The 20,255-nt window shown below is 41.4% G+C and overlaps 1 protein-coding gene across 2 annotated transcripts in view; it reads left to right on the top strand.

Annotated features, from left to right (window-relative positions):
- Positions 1-14,207, top strand: part of FBN1 (fibrillin 1) — a 235,420-nt gene extending 221,213 nt beyond the window's left edge. The window contains exons 61-66 of one of the 2 annotated variants that reach the window (XM_001149266.6): positions 2,233-2,349; positions 2,615-2,743; positions 3,495-3,614; positions 8,527-8,758; positions 11,550-11,724; positions 12,901-14,207. In XM_001149266.6, coding sequence (XP_001149266.4) covers positions 2,233-2,349; positions 2,615-2,743; positions 3,495-3,614; positions 8,527-8,758; positions 11,550-11,724; positions 12,901-13,290 — 1,163 coding nt within the window. In that variant the 3' untranslated portion in view covers positions 13,291-14,207. Of the gene's footprint in view, positions 1-2,232; positions 2,350-2,614; positions 2,744-3,494; positions 3,757-7,430; positions 7,587-8,526; positions 8,759-11,549; positions 11,725-12,900 lie in introns of those variants that run through there. The other variant, XR_008539304.2, reaches the window with a different exon arrangement.
- Positions 14,208-20,255: the final 6,048 nt, after the last annotated feature.

Below are 20,255 nucleotides of genomic sequence, written 5' to 3'. Positions count from 1 at the left end.
TAGTGGATGACATCATGGGCAACTGCCTGAGGCCTTCCTGTGCAGCACAAAGCCTGTATAATCCTGTAGTTTGGGGAGAGGAAGTTGAGAGACCTACTTACACATTCTAACCATCTTAAATGAAGTCGCTCATAGCTTTGTTCTTCTCAAATGTGGAACTTATTTTACATCTGGGGTCACTGTGAGTTCTAGGCAATGTGAAGCTATAACTCAGAGCCATAAATTTATTCATATAAATGAAGAACCAAATTCAAGGGGAAAATATCTCTCATTGTATATATTATCTGTAACAAGCAAAACAAATTTATAGCATTTTTTCTAACCTCTGGGGGCAGAAAATTCTCAAAATTTTCCAGCAATTAAAAGATGAAAAATGAAAATGCATCAATAAAGTTCTCTTTATGGCTTTAGGAGTGCAAAGAGCAACTGTAATTTTTACATGTCTACTCACAACTTGTCCCTTTTCCTGTTTTTTCCCATAAGGTTCAAATTCTTCCACTTACTTGGTATATATAACTAAATATCAAATGAATAGTGCAGATAGTTGCACCACAGTCACTGAGAAGGAGGAGGCCAGAAGGGTGGCTGTGGGAGCAGCACATCCCCAGTGAGAGATGGGTAGAATGCAGATTAGAGGGGAGAAGAGGAGGAAGGGCATTCTTGGAGGCAAGAGCAGCAAGTGCTGCTGTTCTTCATGTGTTGTACTCATGAAATGGTGTTAGGAGAAATCACTGAGTCATCTTCCTCACCTGTTGCAGGTGAGCTTCAGCAAATGTGTCATGATGCTCCAGCCAAGCTCCTTGGGCCATAGACAGGGGAAACCAGTCCACAGGCTCTGAGAAAGCTGAACAGAGAGTGCATATCAGTCAAGATCTCAGCAGTGGAAAGAGCACAGGACAGGCTGCATTATAAGAGAGGCCGGAACTAGGACAGGTCTCGGGAGGGTCTCTCAGTGTAGGTCCACTCCAGATGTTACTCTAGCCAGGAACTGGCCCTGTGGAGTGGAAGCAGTCACTGGCAAAGCTGGCACTGACCTGCAGCTCCAAAGCAGTTGTGCAGATGGTGAGGGCATAGTGGTTGAATTTGTGATAAAATAAAGTCACTAATGTTTTTTCCTGAATATGCGACAATTTTAAAATTATCATTAAAATTTAGCTAGAAGCTAGAACACAACATTTCATCTCTTGATATTTTGAAATAACATTGGAGTTGAGAATGCAACTTAGAAGTTGAGGCGCTGAGAAAAGAGGCCTGGTCAAAGCAGAGGGTTTTATTGAGATGTGGGAAACAGTGTTGGATAAACACTGCAGGCAGTTGTCAGTTTTGGATTTTTGTTTTTTTTGTTTTTTGTTTTTTGTTTTTGTTTTTGTTTTGAGACAAAGTTTCACTCTGTTGCCCAGGCTGGAGTGCAGTGGTGCGATCTCAGCTCACTGCAACCTCTGCCTCCCAGGTAGCTGGGATTACATGCACGCACCACCACACCCAGCTAATTTTTGTATTTTCACTAGAGACAGGTTTTGCCGTGTTGCCCAGGCTGGTCTCAAACTCCTGAGCTCAAAGTGATCAGCCTGCCTTGGCCTCCCAAAGTGCTGGGAATACAGGCATGAGCCACCACGCTTGGCCTGGAGGCAGTTTTATTAAAAGTGCCTTTAGCTATTAAAATGAATTTTTCCTTTGCTTTGTTTCCTTCCTGATTGCTCAATTTTGGTTTATCCTAAGAAGAATCACGACTAAAGAAATCAGATTTTGTTTTTGACGACTTCATTTGAGTAGATTAAAAACAGCAAACAGAAGAGAACTAAGCCAGCAAATTCATTTCCAGCTTCAACATTTCTCTTTATGTTTTAACTTAAATAGATCTTTTTCAAAGCTCTGGAAAATTTGCAGAATCATTCATCTTTCACTTCATTTAAAAATTTGTTTAAAATGTCATGATTTATTTGAAATTCCTTTGTTGAGGAATTCCTGCATTTCTCCAATTAGAATTGTGTTTTCTTTGATCCCCTAAAGATCTCTTTATATTTTTTTGAGGGGAGGAGGGTCTAAATTGACACCTTGTTTTATCTTTCAGATCTTTACCCCCTGTGTCTCTCCTTGCCTTTTGCTGTGGCTTCTTTCTAGTCAGGGTCATTTGAGACCTCCAAATCAAACGTGGAGCTGCTTCATAGGGTCAGCTTCCCTGATCCTGTTTTGTTGGCTTGACTCAAATGCCTCTCTTGCATTTTCTTGTAGATCTTGATGAGTGTGCAACCAAGCAACACAACTGCCAGTTCCTATGTGTTAACACCATTGGCGGCTTCACATGCAAATGTCCTCCCGGATTTACCCAACACCATACGTCCTGCATTGGTGAGTAGGAGAGGAAAAAATCCTACATGGATTGTAGCGATCCTTTAAAGGGATTATTTTCTATTTCCTCTGCTGTTGGGATAAGAAAATAAAAGCTCAAAGAAATATATGAGTGCATGTATGTGTGAGCACACCTGTACATGTATGTGAAGAGTTGTTGGCCTTATTTGGCCTTTTCCGAGTTATCCTTCTAATTTTCTTTTAAATGATACAAAGAGAGCTTTGGGGAATTTTAACCCCTCTTTGCCCCCACTGCTTCTCATAGATAACAATGAATGCACCTCTGACATCAATCTGTGCGGGTCTAAGGGCATTTGCCAGAACACTCCTGGAAGCTTCACCTGTGAATGCCAGCGGGGATTCTCACTTGATCAGACCGGCTCCAGCTGTGAAGGTGGGTGGAGACCTCAGCTGCGATCCAGCTGGTGAATCCTTGTGGAGGTGGCCTGTGTGGCTATTGGCACCTTCATCATCAGCCTCTATGAGATAGCAGATCTGAGCCCGGGGGGCACTCAGCTAAAATAGTGTGCACAGGTCCTGTATCTTAGAGAGTCGTGTTTTGTTTCATGCTTGATTGTGTCTAACACACATGCCTTTCCTAAGTATATCAAGACTTTTTCTGCTAAGTTTTTAATTTAACCTAATAGGGAATAACTCAGTCAAGAAAAATATACTTGATTTTGATTCATTAATTTTCTGGTCACTGGGTCCAGAGCCATAAAGGGATTTCCCCCATGTGGACTAAACATATGAGGAATAGCTCTTCTGATGACATTTAATTAGAAGTTTAAATGATATTTTTAGAAGTTGACTGTGGCTTTGACACGTTTTGGTTTCTAATTGTGGCACCAAAAATAAAAAAAAAAAAAGAGCAAACGCAAATAACTTATAACTTACAGAGCTGTCCCAGAGAGTGCTTTGGGCTTTGCACTAATTTCCTGACAATTTTTATTTGTAGACTTTGCCAGGGCTCTCTGAATGATTTTCTCCTTGGACTTAGCAGCAGTTCCAGAAGAGATATTCTTGAAGTTTTTGGTGGTAGAATAATGTGTAGGATGTGTAGGGGCCAGATTTCTTATTAGAATCCATCTGGCTTCAGAGAGAGATGTTGAGTTGGCATCATGATGGCTCTGCTTCTTTTTCAGACGTGGACGAGTGTGAGGGTAACCACCGCTGCCAGCATGGCTGCCAGAACATCATTGGGGGCTACAGGTGCAGCTGCCCCCAGGGCTACCTCCAGCACTACCAGTGGAACCAGTGTGTTGGCAAGTAACTTTTCCTCACTCTCAAGATGCATGGCTATCAGGTCCTATGAAGCAAAACACTGCTTGCTTTCTGAAGCTGTAAACGTGTTATTGAAGCAACAAATACTCATTTAAAATTGCCCTAACCTGGTTGAAACCCGAGGTAAGTAACAGTCTTTGCAAAACAGCAAACTAAGAAAAAAAATTATAATTGAGGGTGCTTTGAGAGCATCTGAAATGAAATGCCCCCAGAATTTCTTGAAGCGCAATATCCTCCACCCTCCCGCTGCACTGCTAGTCATCAGCCCACACTTGAGTTATGTTCATATCAGGGGTCAAAAAATCTTACTTATGACTGAAAAATATCAGCCAGCCAAAGGCTATTTTGAGTGGCTTTTGGCCTGAAGATGCCAAAGTAGTTCTGTTCAGCTCTACACATTTTGAGACAGAGCGCGAGCAGGAAACACAGCAAGGTTGTGTTTTTTTGTGTGTTTTTGTTTTGTTTTGTTTTGTTTTGTTTTTCAAGATTGCTAAATTCTTTTGATAATTAAGGGAGATCTACTGACTCTCTCATTAAATTGAAATGATGTCATCTTTGATTCTACAATGTCATGGGAAAATAACTCTTAATGCACATCAGAGAATCAAAACATTGTGAGTTTGGAGGGATACCAGAAGCCACTTAGCTCAGGCACTTTGTTTTACAGATAAGGACCTAGAAGTCCAGAAAGGGACGGTAATATTTCCTTGTCCAGTTCTTTTGTGACATGCTTGGAACTAGAACCCACAACTCTTAACTTTCTGACGTAGAGCTGCCTTTCAAGTGTCACATTCACTTGTTTATGTTCATTCAGCAAGCGTCTGTGGAGTGCCACTGCAAGCTTGGTGCTTTGGTAACCTGTTCTAGTTGCCACATTATTCTGTACAGAGCCCTCCTTAGCAAAAACTCAAAGAATTACTGCTTCCTGGGTGCAGGCTCTGCATTGCAGTGGTTCACTTTCATGCAGATGAAGACATATTTGGTGTGTTTTCATTTATCAAAATCATCTCTGTCATCTAGTTTGATTCTACACAAGACAGTTTTGCAGTGGCATGTAGGCTTGACTGAAGTGACCCCTGTGCTATAGGAGTTTCGACTGCGTGAGTCTCTGGCTAGCTATCTGGTTTTAATAAAAATGTCTTTGTTCATTAGCAGCTCAGGGAGGTCTTTGATTTTAATCACCAGTTTCTGACATTGTTCACAGAACTTCCAGAGTGAACTTTGTTGATTCAACACCCAGTTTATGAGCCTGTCTGTTCTCATTATTTAGGTCATTTTAATAACACTGGAGCTAAGTGAAAAAAACATAAGAGAGGAAAGGTATGTCGCTCCTGTACCTTATCCTCCTCCTCCTACCATCAGTCTGAGGATGGTAGAGGCGACCAGGCCATGCACTAGTGTCCTGGAGATTCTGCTCTGGTCTCGTGAAGATCATCTCCTGGCTGGACACTCTAAAAAAACAAGTTGATTTAGAAGTCAGAAGAAGTTTGGGGTTCTTAATATCTCCAAATGCCAAATTGCTCTCATCAATCTTGAGAATTAGAGTTATCTAGATGAGCATTGCCTTGGGCTAAAATAGCTTCCCCAGAACCACAAGAAACAGAGCAGATCTCTTAGACCAGCCCTCCCTGGATCCTCACTCCCAGGTGGCTGGAAGTTCACTCTTTGGGGTAAGAGGGCCACTAATTTCATTGCTTTCTAGAAGTAAATTTCAAAAATTCAGCTTGCAGATAGATAGAGTTGACCCATTTTCCCCTAGAGAAAATGAGTAAAAGAAAGCCCATCCTGCATTTGTGAAGTTTCCTATCGGTACTCCCTTAAGGCCACAGCTAACATGAACAGTGCAAGCTGGATGCTGAAACCTTTGATTTTAGAGGACAGAGTGGTGGGTTTCAATCCACTTTTAAGGAGTAGTTTTCAGACTTTAATGCTATTTTGGTAAAATTCGAATTGTCTCTTTTTATAAAACAAACAAAACCCTCACCCATCTAAGTACCAACTGGAAGAATAAAACAAATATTTTGGAGTGTAAAAAAATTCCTTGTGGAGTCATTTGCTCCAGAGTGCAGAGGATGAAAAAGGTCAGGAAAAGTGCAAAACATGTTAACCAAATTGTGGTGTTTGTATATTGATAAAAAGGGCGAGTGCACAAACATGCTGTTTTCAAACTGTAAACACTGAATATTTGCCAATTTCTTATTTTAATCTGTGCTCTACTCCATCCTACCTCTCCAACCTAGATAAGCAAGTTTAATTTAAACTTTATTAAATTCTCAGGGAAGGGAGAAAATGTAAAATAAAATTTAAAAGAATGTGAAAGGAGAGGGGGAGAACTCTTGATAGTTGTAGTAACACAGATAGATGCTCAAAGTTAAAAAGAACCTTAGAGATCTAGCCTTCCCTCTTTCCTAATATATAAATCCTTCTCTAACTTCCTTGCTTATCCCAGTTTGGCTTAAATACCACCTTGAAGGGCACCCACTTTCTCCCAAGATAGCCCAATCTATGTATAGACAGCTTTTAATACTTAGAAATGTCTTTTTTTGGTATAAAAAAATCATTTCTCCTCCCTCTAATTTCTCACCATTGGTCCTACTTCTGCTCTTTGGAGGAAAAAACACAGAATAAATCTAAGCTATAGAATGACAAGTCTTCCCCCTCATATACCCACGCCTTGCAGGTTTTATTAGTCAGGGTCCCAGCAAGAAGCAGATGGCTGAGGCCAACCAAAAGTGAGGGACAGGGGAGCAGAGCTTGCTCATGCTCCATAGATCAGCCACCTGGGGCCAAGAGCAAGTGGAGAGGATGGAGGATGGACTTGGAGGAGCAAGAAGACATCAGCCCAGGGGTGTTCTCTCCAATGAAGTAAATATGCTTCGTTCTTCATTCTTTGTTTGACATGGAGCTTGGTGCCAGTGGTTTCTGTTGCTCTCTATTGCACAGTTTGTCCTCAATTTAAAATAAGGAGAAAGAACACAGATAACGTGTTGAGCACAGAAAGAGAAAGGGAAGAATGAGAAAGATAAAATTATTATTTCTATTTTAAGAGCCCTGGAGCCTAAGTGACCTTGGATGAAGACTTGAAGGTCTTTGGATACAAAAGATTTTCAGACAGGCAGTTAAGATCAAAGACCTGTAGCTGAAGGGAAGGAGGGAAAGAGAGAAGGAAGGAGGGGAGGAGAGAAGGAAGGAAGGAAGGAAAGGAGGGAGGGGAGGGGAGGGGGGAGGGAAGGAAGGAAGGAAGAAAGAAGGGAAGGAGAGAAGGAAAGAAGGTAGGAGGGAAGGAGACATGGAAGGAGGGAAGGCAGGCAGGCAGGCAGGTAGGAAATGTGAATATATACTAAGTATATACAAGTGAGCATCCTTCCCCACCACTTTTATCCACCTGTTTTCTAATTAAAAAAAAAAGAAAAAATAGATTTTTTGAGAAACATTATTTTTCTTTATAAATGAATCTGCCTTAGCAAAGAAGGTAAACTAATTACAGGAGAAAGGAAGCACCAGCTTAAATGTGGAGCGTCTCTTGAGAGGCACTGTGGTATAAAGGAAAGCACATGGATGGCCTTTGCAGTCCAACAGACCTGGCTGTGAATTTCTGCCCCGCTGCTGCTGGCTGTGAGATCTTGGAAGAGCTTTCTGAGCCTCACTTTCTTCAGCTGTAAAACAGAGAATATAATACCTCTTTCTCAGGATTGTTAGGAAAGCTAAGGAAATGAATGGGCAATACCTGTATCCTATCTATCATAAAATAGGTATCTAATAAACATTCATTCCCTTCCCCTTCCTCTCTTCCATAGGAAGTGGTTATTCGCTAAGTGAAGAGAAGGCCAATCTATCTACATTCAAATGAACGTATGCCTGAAAATGGACTATGGCAGTTAAGAAATGTCTTACCAGCAACTTTCCAACCTGCCCTGCAAAGGCAGATCTACAAAAATATATTAGAGACTTCCAAAAATTATAAATCAGAAATAATGAGAAACTCATGGTTTTCCCCCTTCTAGTTAATTTTTTTAAAGTAAGATTTCTTTTTCCTGCTTCTTAGCATCAGACTTGGCAGGTCCCTGTGGGTAGCCAGCCCTGCAGCTTCTGTCTCTCTTGTGGGTTTTCCCCAATTACTGCTTGTGAAGTCTGCACCAAATCTCTTCCAGCCACACTTAGTTTTAGACAGGGCTCAGACACTCTGGGCAGGAGGCTGGTTTGAATAAGGAGGGGGCCGATTCGGTGATGGGAGCAGACATACCAGAAGGCATTATTCATCTCCCAGAACAGGTACCTGGGGGCTTTTGCAGAATTTTGAAAAGGAAGTCCAAGTGGGGCAGACACGTGGGGCAGACACTTGGGGCAGGATATCAGCCTTTGCCAGATCAGCATATCCTGAAATAGGCGGACAGGGAAAGCAGCCTGCGGGAAAATGGTTGGTCTCTGCTTTTGAGATATTTGTCTCCTCGCTGGGCACTTGTGAAGCAAGTACGCAGAGAACTGCAAGATTCCTTTCCTCCCCCCTTGAACCCTAAATCTTAGCTACGGACCAGCACCATGTTGGTTCATGACTGGATGTTTACATGGAGCAGAAGATACCAGTGTTGACTTCTGATGAGAACTGGAGTTTGCTGGTCCTCAGAATGCCATCCTCTAATGCCCTCTGCCTGGTGCATTTGACTTCATCTTCCATGTTTCATCTTCCACATTTACTCACAACATAGCAAGAAGCCACATCCATGCCCGCATCTTTCTTTGCTGTTGCTCTCCCCACCCAGCCACCTCTGCCTGTCTTACCTTCCTGAGAGCCTAGCTGAGGGCCAGCTGGCCGGCAGCAAGTGGCCAGATCCAATGTCCTCAATAGAAATCTCTGGCTGCTGCCACACATGCCGCTTCTTATTTTGCCTGCAGATGAAAACGAATGCCTCAGCGCTCACATCTGCGGAGGAGCCTCCTGTCACAACACCCTGGGGAGCTACAAGTGCATGTGTCCCGCCGGCTTCCAGTATGAACAGTTCAGTGGAGGATGCCAAGACATCAATGAATGTGGCTCTGCGCAGGCCCCCTGCAGCTATGGCTGTTCCAATACCGAGGGCGGTTACCTGTGTGGCTGTCCACCTGGTTACTTCCGCATAGGCCAAGGGTAAGCAGTGCTCTTCCTGGTCATGGTTGGAGATTCTTTCATTCGTAATATAATTAAGTATACTGAACTCAAAATTACCTGTCCTAGCAGAGGAGAACCATGCTTTTTGTAATCCTAAAATTAATTCCAGTTAGCTTGGCAAAAGTTTTAGGTTATTTTATTTGAAAGGAAGCATCTGGATTTCTGGAAACGTCAAACAAAGTAATGAAACTACATTGTAAATATCTCGCTATATGACTTCTCTATCTTATTCTCTTGATCTTCACATCTTGTTGGGAAGTGATTCATCTCTCTGTAAACACACCTCTCTGCCAACCCATGACAGAACTGGGCTCACTCTGCACACGACTGATCCACTCTTCTCCTGGGGCAGGGAGGATTCTATCTGGACTTAAAATGCCTTTGTATCTATCTCCTGTTAGGATAAGTCAAAGACATCCCTTTGGGTTGAAAATTATTTAGGGTTTTAAATTATATTTTACATTTCAGACTTGAATTTACATTAAATTTTACCAAAGGTGCATTGAAACACTTACTGTATTTTCCTGGTTAAAAAAAGAAAAACAAAAAAAACACTTCACCAAATTATAGGTGTGTCTGTGTGAGAGTTGGGGCAGGGAAGGCCTTTTGTTTTTTTTTAGACGGAGTCTTGCTCTGTCGCCCAGGCTGGAGTGCAGTGGTGCAATCTCAGCTCACTGCAAGCTCTGCCTCCCGGGTTCACGCGATTCTCCTGCCTCAGCCTCTGGAGTAGCTGGGACTACAGGTGCCCGCCACCACGCCCGGCTAATTTTTTGTATTTTTAATAGAGATGGGGTTTCACCGTGTTAGCCAGGATGGTCTCGATCTCCGGACCTCGTGATCTGCCCGTCTTGACCTCCCAAAGTGCTGAGATTACAGGCGAGAGCCACTGTACCCGGCCGGGAAGGCCTATTTTTATTTTACCCAGTGATTTAAAAGTTTAGTGTTAGGTTTTCAAAGTTTGGATCTTTTTTCCTGCTGAATTAATCTGGACTCGGGTGTCCACCTGGTTTTAGCTATCCTGAGAGGAAGTGCACATTTTAACTTTTTAATTAGGAACACATAGACATTAAATATATATATACATTATGTACTCCCCCACATGCGTGTACACACACACCCCCCACACACATCCACACTTATACCAAATTATTAATGTAGCAGTCTTTGATTTCTTGACATACAAACATCAAGTGATTCATTTTGGATCTGGGTAGGTAGAAGAATGTTTCGTGGGAAGCACACAGAATGCCAGCAATCGGACACAAATTCCCAGATGTTTGTGTCTGGCTCTCAGTAGACTCATTCTTTATAGTTTAATGCCAGAACCATTTTTTCCCAGCAAAAATTGTGACACTCTAAACTGGCTTTTGGCCAGTGGGATTTTGTAGTCACACTTCTTATAAGTGGTGCTCCCGGGATATGAAAATACTGGAAAGGAGTTCTGAGAAAGGAACCAAAGCCTGCAAATTTGCAGTTTACCTCCTAATAATTTAATCATTGTGTGAATGTATACACATGCGCACACACCCACAGGATGAGCATTTATCACTTCATCCATTGTATTGTTTCTACATATTTCATGTTGCAAGATAAAGAGGAAAGGAAATGTATTGGACTCTGGCAAGATTGGGGGAAACAGTAGGAACCTATAAACTGCTTTGAAATACAACAGATATTCTGTTCATTGGCAACATATTTTGAATCCTAAGGGTATATAGGAAAATTAGTTCTAAAGAGCAGATCAGCTATTACAGAAAAACAGATAAATAATTTTTGGTCTATATTATGACCCATTGTTAGAAATCTACCCATTTAAAACAGTTTTGGCCTCTCCGAATCACTAGAATGGACTCTGCCCCCAAATAAAGATTCTTTTAAGGACCATTCAAATGTTTCAACACATTTGGAAAGAGGAGCTTGATAAATACACATTCCAAGTGGCCTCTGAAATAGTAAGCAGAATAACAAAACAAGGTACTTGTGAAACATTCGAGCCTCCCTCCATAACTTGGCTTTGATAACTGAAAGGCAAAGAAAAACAGCTGAACGAATTCTCTCTTGGGCATGGGTTTGTTTATCCATCTTCACATGAGTCAGAGCCAGTGGCCCTAGTGGTTTTGAATGACTTGAAACAGTTTCCCACAGTTGGGCAAACTCTGATACATGCATTTTATATACGGCATATCTTCATAGTTTATTATTAAATTAACCTTCATTATCAACCGGAGCTTTCTTCTTATCCTCAGTAGCATAAGCAAAAGTGAAACGTCAAGGAATAGGAGCAATTGCTCCAAAGCTTGAGTGAGAAAAAGTAATGATGGAAGTGGGAGAATACAAGAAACTCAACAGTGATGTCTCACACCTTGCTCACTCCCATGGAGCCTGTTTCATAAAAAGAAGCCATTTTTATTTATCCTCCCAAGTTACATGGCCTCCCTCATCTACTATTCTCTTGTTTCCACTCTGTGTCTCCTCCCCAGTATAAGTACTGCAAAATGCTTTCCATGTTAGGTTTGGGAATGAAGAGATAAATAAATATCCAAGACAGGGTCTTGATAGGCAGTAGAAGGAAATCAATACATTCAGGGAACTGGGAATTAGAGGCCAAACAGAGGACCTCAATGTAGTTCTCAGAACTAGCTGATCCTCCAGTGGACAAGCAAGGGCTGTATCTCACGACTGCAAGGAACAGGCTTCACCAGAACTCTTGTACCACCTACCTTGTCTTCCCATTCTAATGAAAAACATCTATGCTCCCCTTCTGCTGCAGGCACTGTGTTTCTGGAATGGGCATGGGCCGAGGAAACCCAGAGCCACCTGTCAGTGGTGAAATGGATGACAATTCACTCTCCCCAGAGGCTTGTTACGAGTGTAAGATCAATGGCTACCCCAAACGGGGCAGGAAACGGAGAAGCACAAACGAAACTGATGCCTCCAATATCGAGGTGGGTCAGAAGTTAGTTTCTCCTGATGTCTCCTGTGGTGGAAAGCCCTTCCAGATTCCTGTGGTTTCCTCCAAGGATGCTCCAAAGTGTGAAAAAGCTCCCCAGGGAGAAACTCCAGACATTCCCTGAGCTCTAGGCTGTATTTTACAAGAGGCTGTGGGGCTTTCTGGAGTTTCTTGCTGCTTTTCGGGAGTGGCCATTTGAAGGTTTTCACATACTTGCTCATTTCCTCTGTCTCGCCAAAAAAAAGTCAAATACCCACCCAAAGTCTGCTGAAAGGATAAGGTCTGAGATCCAGGACAGCAAGTGGGCAGAATAGCGAAGTGACATAGTGCTCCCTACATAGGGATGCCAAGTTCTGAAAGCTAGAGGCTCCTCTACTGAAAAGAGCCATGTGGAGTGTGAGGGAACTTGGATTGTAGACAAAAATAACGTGGAGCTGAAGCAGCCTGGTTTCCTTTGCCTACGGCTGCTGCAGCCTTTCAGTCAACTCAGAAGTGCACAGATATTCACCCAGACCTCTGGCTCTGGGCCCATAGAATCCAGCACATGTGGTCCCAGAGAGGCAAGTAAGAAGCCAGGTGAAAAGCATTGAATATTAGCAGATCATCACAGTCAGGAAGTAGGCTCATAGGTGTGTCCTTAGGAGAAGATGGTTTTGCGTCAATGAATCAAATTGAAATAGTCTGGTTCTTCGTATTGGTGCTGCAACCCATCTGCTGTCGTTTAAGAAATGAGATAAGTCTTTGGAAAGAACATAATCTATTAAAACAGTGGTTCTCAAACTTTAGCATGCATCTGAATCACCTACTAGGTCTTGTTAAAATTGATTGTTGGGAGACATCCCCAGGGTTTCTGATTCAGTAGTTCTGGGGTGATGCCGAGAATTTGCATTTCTAACAGATTCCCAGGTGATGCTGATGCAGCTTGTTCAGGGACTACACTTTGAGACCTCCAGATACAAATGATTTCAACCTGCCTTTCTTCCTGACATCAGTTAATATTTTCAAATATTACAAATATGTGCCAATTTAATACATTTGTGGTCTAAACAAAATGCTTTCAATATTGTGTATGCAGCATAAGGCAGAAAATTGTATTAGTGTGAAATTTGAGTCATTTTTTCTTTAATATGAGAGCTAAGTGGCATATGTACATTGCCATGTGTCTTTCCAGGATCAGTCTGAGACAGAAGCCAATGTGAGTCTTGCAAGTTGGGATGTTGAGAAGACAGCCATCTTTGCTTTCAATATTTCCCACGTCAGTAACAAGGTTCGAATCCTAGAACTCCTTCCAGCTCTTACAACTCTGACGAATCACAACAGATACTTGATCGAATCTGGAAATGAAGATGGCTTCTTTAAAATCAACCAAAAGGAAGGGATCAGCTACCTCCACTTCACAAAGAAGAAGCCAGTGGCTGGAACCTATTCATTACAAATCAGTAGTACTCCACTTTATAAAAAGAAAGAACTTAACCAACTAGAAGACAAATATGACAAAGACTACCTCAGTGGTGAACTGGGTGATAATCTGAAGATGAAAATCCAGGTTTTGCTTCATTAATTCACCATCCAGAGACCAAATAATTAAAAGAAAAACAAATATAGATAGGTAGAACTATATTTTCCCCCAATCAGAACCATCATATCATAGGTACAATCTTTCACCAAGTAAATTTGTATAAATAAGCACTATTCTTTGTATTACCAAAGCAAGGTACAGGTGACTACCCTAGTTCAAAACAACCACTTTCTCAGGCTTCTCATGTGTGTAGCTAAGCTACCTTGTCATATGTGTTGATTCTTGAAAACTGGGACGTGTATTTCCATTGGGGGTTGGCCATTTATGCTGACATGCCATCCTTCCAGCAAATGTACAGGAATGTGCTTTCAATTGATGGACTACTCTGTTTTTTGCAAATTTGTAAACTTTGCTTCTCCAAATACAAGTACTACGTTGTCCATTTATGGTACCTATTTGGTGCTAGTAAATTTTCAAACTAGATTTATAAATGCACTGTAATATGTACACAACTTAGAAACCAAATTACAAGTATTCAGTTCCAATACTTCATTAATTTCAATCAACCAAAGTTAGTTCAGTAGCTTATCTCAGTTATGAGTATAATACATTACATGTAAATTAAGTGTGTGTATACTGTAATCGTGCTATTTTTTATCATTGAAACATTTATAAACTAGAATAATAATGCCCTTAATGTGAGGGTTTGTAATGGTGCTTATTAAGACCAAAGACTTGTTAAATGTATACACCAAGTGGTAATGAAATTTCTGTGACTGGCCCACACGTGCATAGAGGTCTGGGAGGACCAGGAAACAGCCTCAGTGGCCAGAGGATCACCAGTGCATCCTTCATCACAGCATGTGCAATATGCCAAGATTACCCTCGGTCATTCCTGTCAACAAGGGGTCAATGTCATAAATGTCACAATAAAACAATCTCTTCTTTTTTTTAGTTTACCCCTTGGCTTTGTGTTCTTGCATGGATTTGGGGTTGGAGGGGCCATTCCGGAGGCGAAATAAAGTCTCCTGGATTTAAATTATCCTGGGTCTCTTACTTATGGCTTATGAAAGTACCAAATGTATAACCACTAGAAGAAAATTTAACGTATGAGTCGATCCTTGTTTTATCCATTGCAAGTAGCAGAGTCTGGTGTCATTAACCTGACTTGCTTGTGAGAAATTTAGATTGTAGAGTCATTTCTGAAACATGACCTAATTCATCTTGTGACTTTTAAATAGACTTAAATACCAAGTTCAGTCATTGTCTTAGAGCACATGAATTTCATTATAATAGATTTATCATGCCCCCCCTCTCAAATATACACAGTTTTGGCAAGCCTTAGGTGTTCTGTTCCATTTTTTTTTTCCCCTAAACATCTTTCGTTAGTCAATGCTCATCTAATTACAAAGGGATAATCCCAGACTGTATCCCATTGCTGTAACTTTTGGTTTCTTAATGTCATAATTTTTAAAGTCTGTTTTATTTTAAGTGCAATATTGAGTATTTAGCTGTTAGGCTCAATCCGTCGATATGAAATAATTTTTTAAATTCCTAAGGGCAGGAAAGCATTTCGTGGTAGTGAAAATAAGAGGAAATAAGATTGCATGAAGGTGGGGGGCGGAGAAACTAGGTAGGACACAGGAAAGTGCTCTCAAAAAATCCTTGAAGAGCTCAGCTGAAAAAAATGGAGTAGATTTGGCTCATACTATTCCGGAAGACAAAACCAGGGTCAGCTGATGTCAGCCCCAGTTTAATACACACGGTCCCAATTATAGAGCTACTCACTGAAAGAATGGGTTTCCTTGCATTGTGGTGAGCTCCCTGTCACAAGATAGAAGAGTTTCAGTCTAGGCTTAATGGCAACCATTGGACAAAGATGCTTTCTTCCACCTAACAGGCCATTAACATCTTAAAGGTATTTTTGTATCTCTTAATTTTGTTTATAATAGGTGCTCAACAGAATGAGCTGAATGGCTGTTACAAAGGGGGTTTGTACCTTGGGTAAGAGATTAAAATATAACTCAAAATTTCCTTCTAACGCTGCACCTATGGAACCATGTGATAGAGGTGTATTAAAATTGTTATCAAAGAATATATAGCATATGGTAAACAACAGTTTGCATATGGAAAATGTCTTTGATAATTTAACCAGAACTGCATTATATTCAATAACGGATTTTCTTTATAACAAACTACAGGAGAAAATGGAGTTGGCACACAGTGGATCACTTTGATATTTTTAATAGTCCAAGTCTGGATTTTATTTATTCCTGAGCCAACAATTTTGAACAGCATATTTTCCATGTTTCTGACTGTAACAAAACATTTTCCTCATTGTTCCATTGTAAATATTCCTCTTGTTGGAACTCTTTTTAATCCTGAGATTTAAACCTGTACCTTTCAATTGTCTGTGACCTTTCAATTTCACTTTCAATAGTTGAAGAACTTGGCTTTGTAAATCTCTCAGAAGCTTGAAAATATCTTGTCTCTACCCCCTCAGCCCATTTCATTTGCCAATAATTATTTTGTAAGTAGGGTTGAAATGAACTCAGCTGGCCTTGTGAAATGTTTAAACTTGCACAAACAACTACATTTTTGTTCAACAAATAGCAGTTTACTCAGCCAAAATCACTTTGGATATTGCCATTACAAATACTGTTAAACTTCAGAAATCATGTCTGTAAATTAGATGAGCCAAAATAAAGGACAATTGGGTTGATGCTGCATTAGTATCCTTAAAAGTTATATACCCATAAATGTTAGGGATTTTAAAATTACCATCAACTTGGTCCACATAATATATTTTATTCTGGTTTTAACTGTAGTTCTTAGAGAACTGTATTAGAAAGGTAATTATTAGGAATGTAATTATTAAATGATTTAAGGACATTGTTTTTAAAGTTAGAAGATCATTACTGGCAGAAATATTAGTTTCACATTTATAGCTGAAGACAGATATTTACCCCTTGCCAATTTAAAATAACACTTTGTAAAAAAGAGAGAAGAAAAAAAAACAATTTACTTCATTATGCTTTTTTTGAAACCCAATATGAGCCTGACATTACGTATGAGTTAGGAAAGGATGATCTATATTATTCTGAGTGTTAGGGTTGGAGAGATAGAAGAGGGCTGTACACTTGACTTTGCAAATTTCCATGTATATTCATGACTGGTTTTATTCACAGGATTGGATCTCAGTTAAAGACATTCTCACAAATATCTGCATAAACATGAGGGTCTTGTACATTTGACATCTGACATGCATTTGGCAAGACCTGACAAAAATCACAAAATCTGTTGTTTCAACTAACTGCTAATAAATCTAAAATGGTTTCTTTTTTTCAAACAAAGTCATAAACCTTGTTTTAGGACATAGGCTGCTTTGAATGCTTGATTCAAACCTGAATTACGGCTGGGCACTGTGGCTGATGCCTGTAATCCCAGCACTTTGGGAGGCCAAGGTGGGCAGATCACTTGATGTCAGGAGTTTGAGACCAGCCTAGCCAACATGGTGAAACCCCATCTCTACTGAAAATACAAAACGTAATCAGGCATGATGGTGCGCACCTGTAGTCCCAGCTACTCGAGGGGCTGAGGCAGGAGAATTACTTGAACCCAGGAGGCGGAGATTGCAGTGAGCTGAGATTACACCACTGCACTCCAGCCTGCATGGAAGAGTAAGACTCCATCTTAAAAAAAAAAAAAAAAAAAGAAAAAGAAATCTGAATTATAACTTCTACAAATGAATGTCAGTTTCATTTTTTACTGTTGGATGGTAGAAGGACTGAGCCAAGTTATAGCAGGTAAGTGGATGCGATTTCTGGCTAGCTCCACCCTCTGCTATCTCTTCATTGTGATTTTTGATCTTTGTGACCATCCCCATTTCATAAATGAAGGCAAAATTATCCTCTCTATGCTCCCCTGTGCCCCCTGTGGGTTGGTTATGGTGTCAGCTAGAAGGCATCAAGCCTTCCAAGTACTTCTGGAATCCATAGCTTGGGTTCAAATCTAAGCAACACAGAGGTGGAGATTGTAAGCAAAAAGCAGCTGCTCCATTGAGCATTTCCTAACTTTCATATCCCACCTGATGTATTCTTTGCAGCTGTGCTGGGAGTTGCAGAAATAAGAAGAGATCTGTTTCCTTTTTACCCTGAAATACTCTCTTGGGGAGAATTAAATCAAACCTACATGATCAACCTTTTCCTTCTCCTGGAAATGGAGACATTTGAAAACATCCTGATGATAATCACACATCCCATCAGTCCTACTAGACAGTGACAGAGGTCACAGGCCTTTGTAGTTGTGTCTACATGGTGAACTCTGCTCTGCGTGGCCCCACCAGCTCTGCTATGGAGGCCAGACCTGTCAGAAAAGATTAATGAGACCTGAATATATCAGAATTTCCAAGGCTCAACAGACTAGATTGTGTTTGTGTCTGTGTATTTTTGTAACTACATGAAATCAGCACGATGTGCTGTTTAGCCTTTCTGTCTTCAGCTGTATGGAGATTATCCCTCTTTGGGCAGTCCCGTGATCAGGCGGGGTGGCAAGCTCCTCCCTGAGGCCTGCTGCTTCCTGCGCCTTTGTGGCTTGGCTTCCGTGGGCTCTCTGGTGGGTCATTCACAGGAGGTGTGGTGCCTCCAGCTGGGGAGTCAGTGTGCTGTTTAACCAGCTCCCCAGGAGAAAATGGCTCCTGATCTCATGCCCACATGTTCACCCCCACAGGCCTCACCCCTGCCGGGAGAGGACACGGAAGCCAGGTGCACCATCCTTAAAGGCTGATGCTTTCAGCCTTGATTTTTTTTTTTTCCTAGCGTCAGTGATTCTTCATTTACAGAGCTTTGACCTTTCCGTGAGCTGCAAAGAAAGTTCACTGAGAGCTCATTTTGCTCCTGAGGAGTGCCTGCCTGAGAGTCCTGATACTGCAGGACATCTGGGGTCAGAAAGCTGTGCTCAAATCTTAGTTCCATCCCTTTCTAGTTATTCCACCCAGGGCAACTCCTTGATGTCTCTGAGCTTTGTTATTGTGGATAATAGTAACACCTTCCCTATGTCCTTGCAGGACCATTATTACCTACTATATATAAAAGTCTAATACTTCTGTAGAACTTCACAGTTTTAACAAGCACTTGTGAACTGTGACCTCTGATCCTCAATCCTCACCTCAATCCTAGATTTTTATCATCCTAATCATGCACAAGTTGGGGTCTCTTGCCAAAGGTCTCTCACTCTAAAGAGTTGGAACTGAGGCTAAAAACTCCAGATCTTCTGACAACACAGTGCATACCCAGTTCACTGTGCTTGCCAGAAGAATGAATAAAATGTAACACAAGAAAGTAAAATAGGAATCTGTAAGCTACAAATTATATTGTGATTCAAGATCTAGACTTCTCTCTGCTCTTCTAGAAACCAAGAGAAGGCCAAGGAGAGAGTGGGCCATACCGTTGTCAGTCCTCTTGCTTCTCTGCTTGCTCCCCTCCCTCGCCCCTCAGTAAATCTCTTCATGGCCCCTGTAACCCGCTGCTGCCATACGAGGCCTCTGATGACAAGGACTAGGCCTGCTTTGTCCTCGTAGCTTTATCACCCAGCTCAGTGCCTGGCACATAGCAGGCACTTAATATGTGTTGAAAGGATCAATGACTGAGATTAGGAGAAGGAAAATAGGAAAAATCTCTGCAGAAGAGCAACCTATTTCTTCTATCTCTTCCTCTTCATCTCCCTCCCTTCGTTTTTCTGAAAAAAATATTTTCTGAGCACTTGCCTTGAGCCATCTGCATGAAGCAGTAGAGACAAAGATGAATGAAGCCAAGTTCCTAATGCAGAGGTACTTTCGAATAAGGGGTAGCAGAGCAGTTCTCTCCCAGCTATAGTCAGAGGGGATGTGAGCCTTTGAGGTTCTTGAAGGAAGTAGCAGGGTGTACGATCTTCAGTGCCTTGGTTCTAGAAGCCAGGAGGCAAGCTATGCTTCTGTACTATGTTCCTTCTGACATCTGTAAAGCCCCGTGTCTAGATCCTTATGAATCACTGAAATTAAAACACCCTTCTAACCTATCTCCCCCATATAATTCTGTGGTAGTTTTCACATAAAATGGTGGTTTTCAATGGTGAGTTCATTTTTAAAGTTAAATTTCTATATTTAAATGAAACTTACTCTGAAATCCAATACATAAAATATAAGCAGGGCTTCGTGGGTTAAAGCAAAGCTAGGCAACCTGGAGACACTCACTGCCTCCAAGACAATTCTTATTAAAAATTATAACAAAGACTGAGTGTGTGGGCTCATGCCTATGATTTCAGCACTTTGGGAGGCTGAGGCAGGTAGATTGCTTGAGCCCAGCCTGGGCAACATAGGGAGACCCTGTCTCTACAAAAAATACCCAAATTAGCCTGGTATGGTGGCACATGCCTGTAGTCCCAGCTATTGGGGAGGCCAAGGCAGGAGGATTACTTGAGCCTGGAAGGCCAAGGCTGCAGTGAGTCATGATCACACCACTGCACTCCGGCCTGGGCAGACATATTTCATACTGTAAAGGACCCTTTTTTTTTTTTTTTTTTTGAGACGGAGTGTCACTTTTTCACCCAGGCCGGAGTGCAGTGGCACCATCTCGGCTCACTGCAAGCTCCGCCTCCCGGGTTCACGCCATTCTCTTGCCTCAGCCTCCCGAGTAGCTGGGACTACAGGTGCCCGCCACTGCGCCCGGCTAATTTTTTGTATTTTTAGTAGAGACGGGGTTTCACCGTGTTAGCCAGGATGGTCTCGATCTCCTGACCTCGTGATCCACCAGACTTGGCCTCCCAAAGTGCTGGGATTACAGGTGTGAGCCACCATGCCCGGCCATAAAGGACCCTTTTATTTCAAATATAAGTGTGTGTGTATGTATATATATACATATATATGTAAAAACAATATGCGTATAAAATGTATATGTATGATTGATTCTACGAATAGAAGAGAAAAATAATATATAAAGTTAACTTTTTTCATTTTTTGAGATGGAATTTCA

Source organism: Pan troglodytes, chromosome 16, assembly GCF_028858775.2.
Source record: "Pan troglodytes isolate AG18354 chromosome 16, NHGRI_mPanTro3-v2.0_pri, whole genome shotgun sequence".
NCBI classification, from domain to species: Eukaryota; Metazoa; Chordata; class Mammalia; order Primates; family Hominidae; genus Pan; species Pan troglodytes.
The sequence above is the reverse complement of the archived record's forward strand: the minus strand, read 5'-3'. Positions and strand labels throughout refer to the sequence as shown.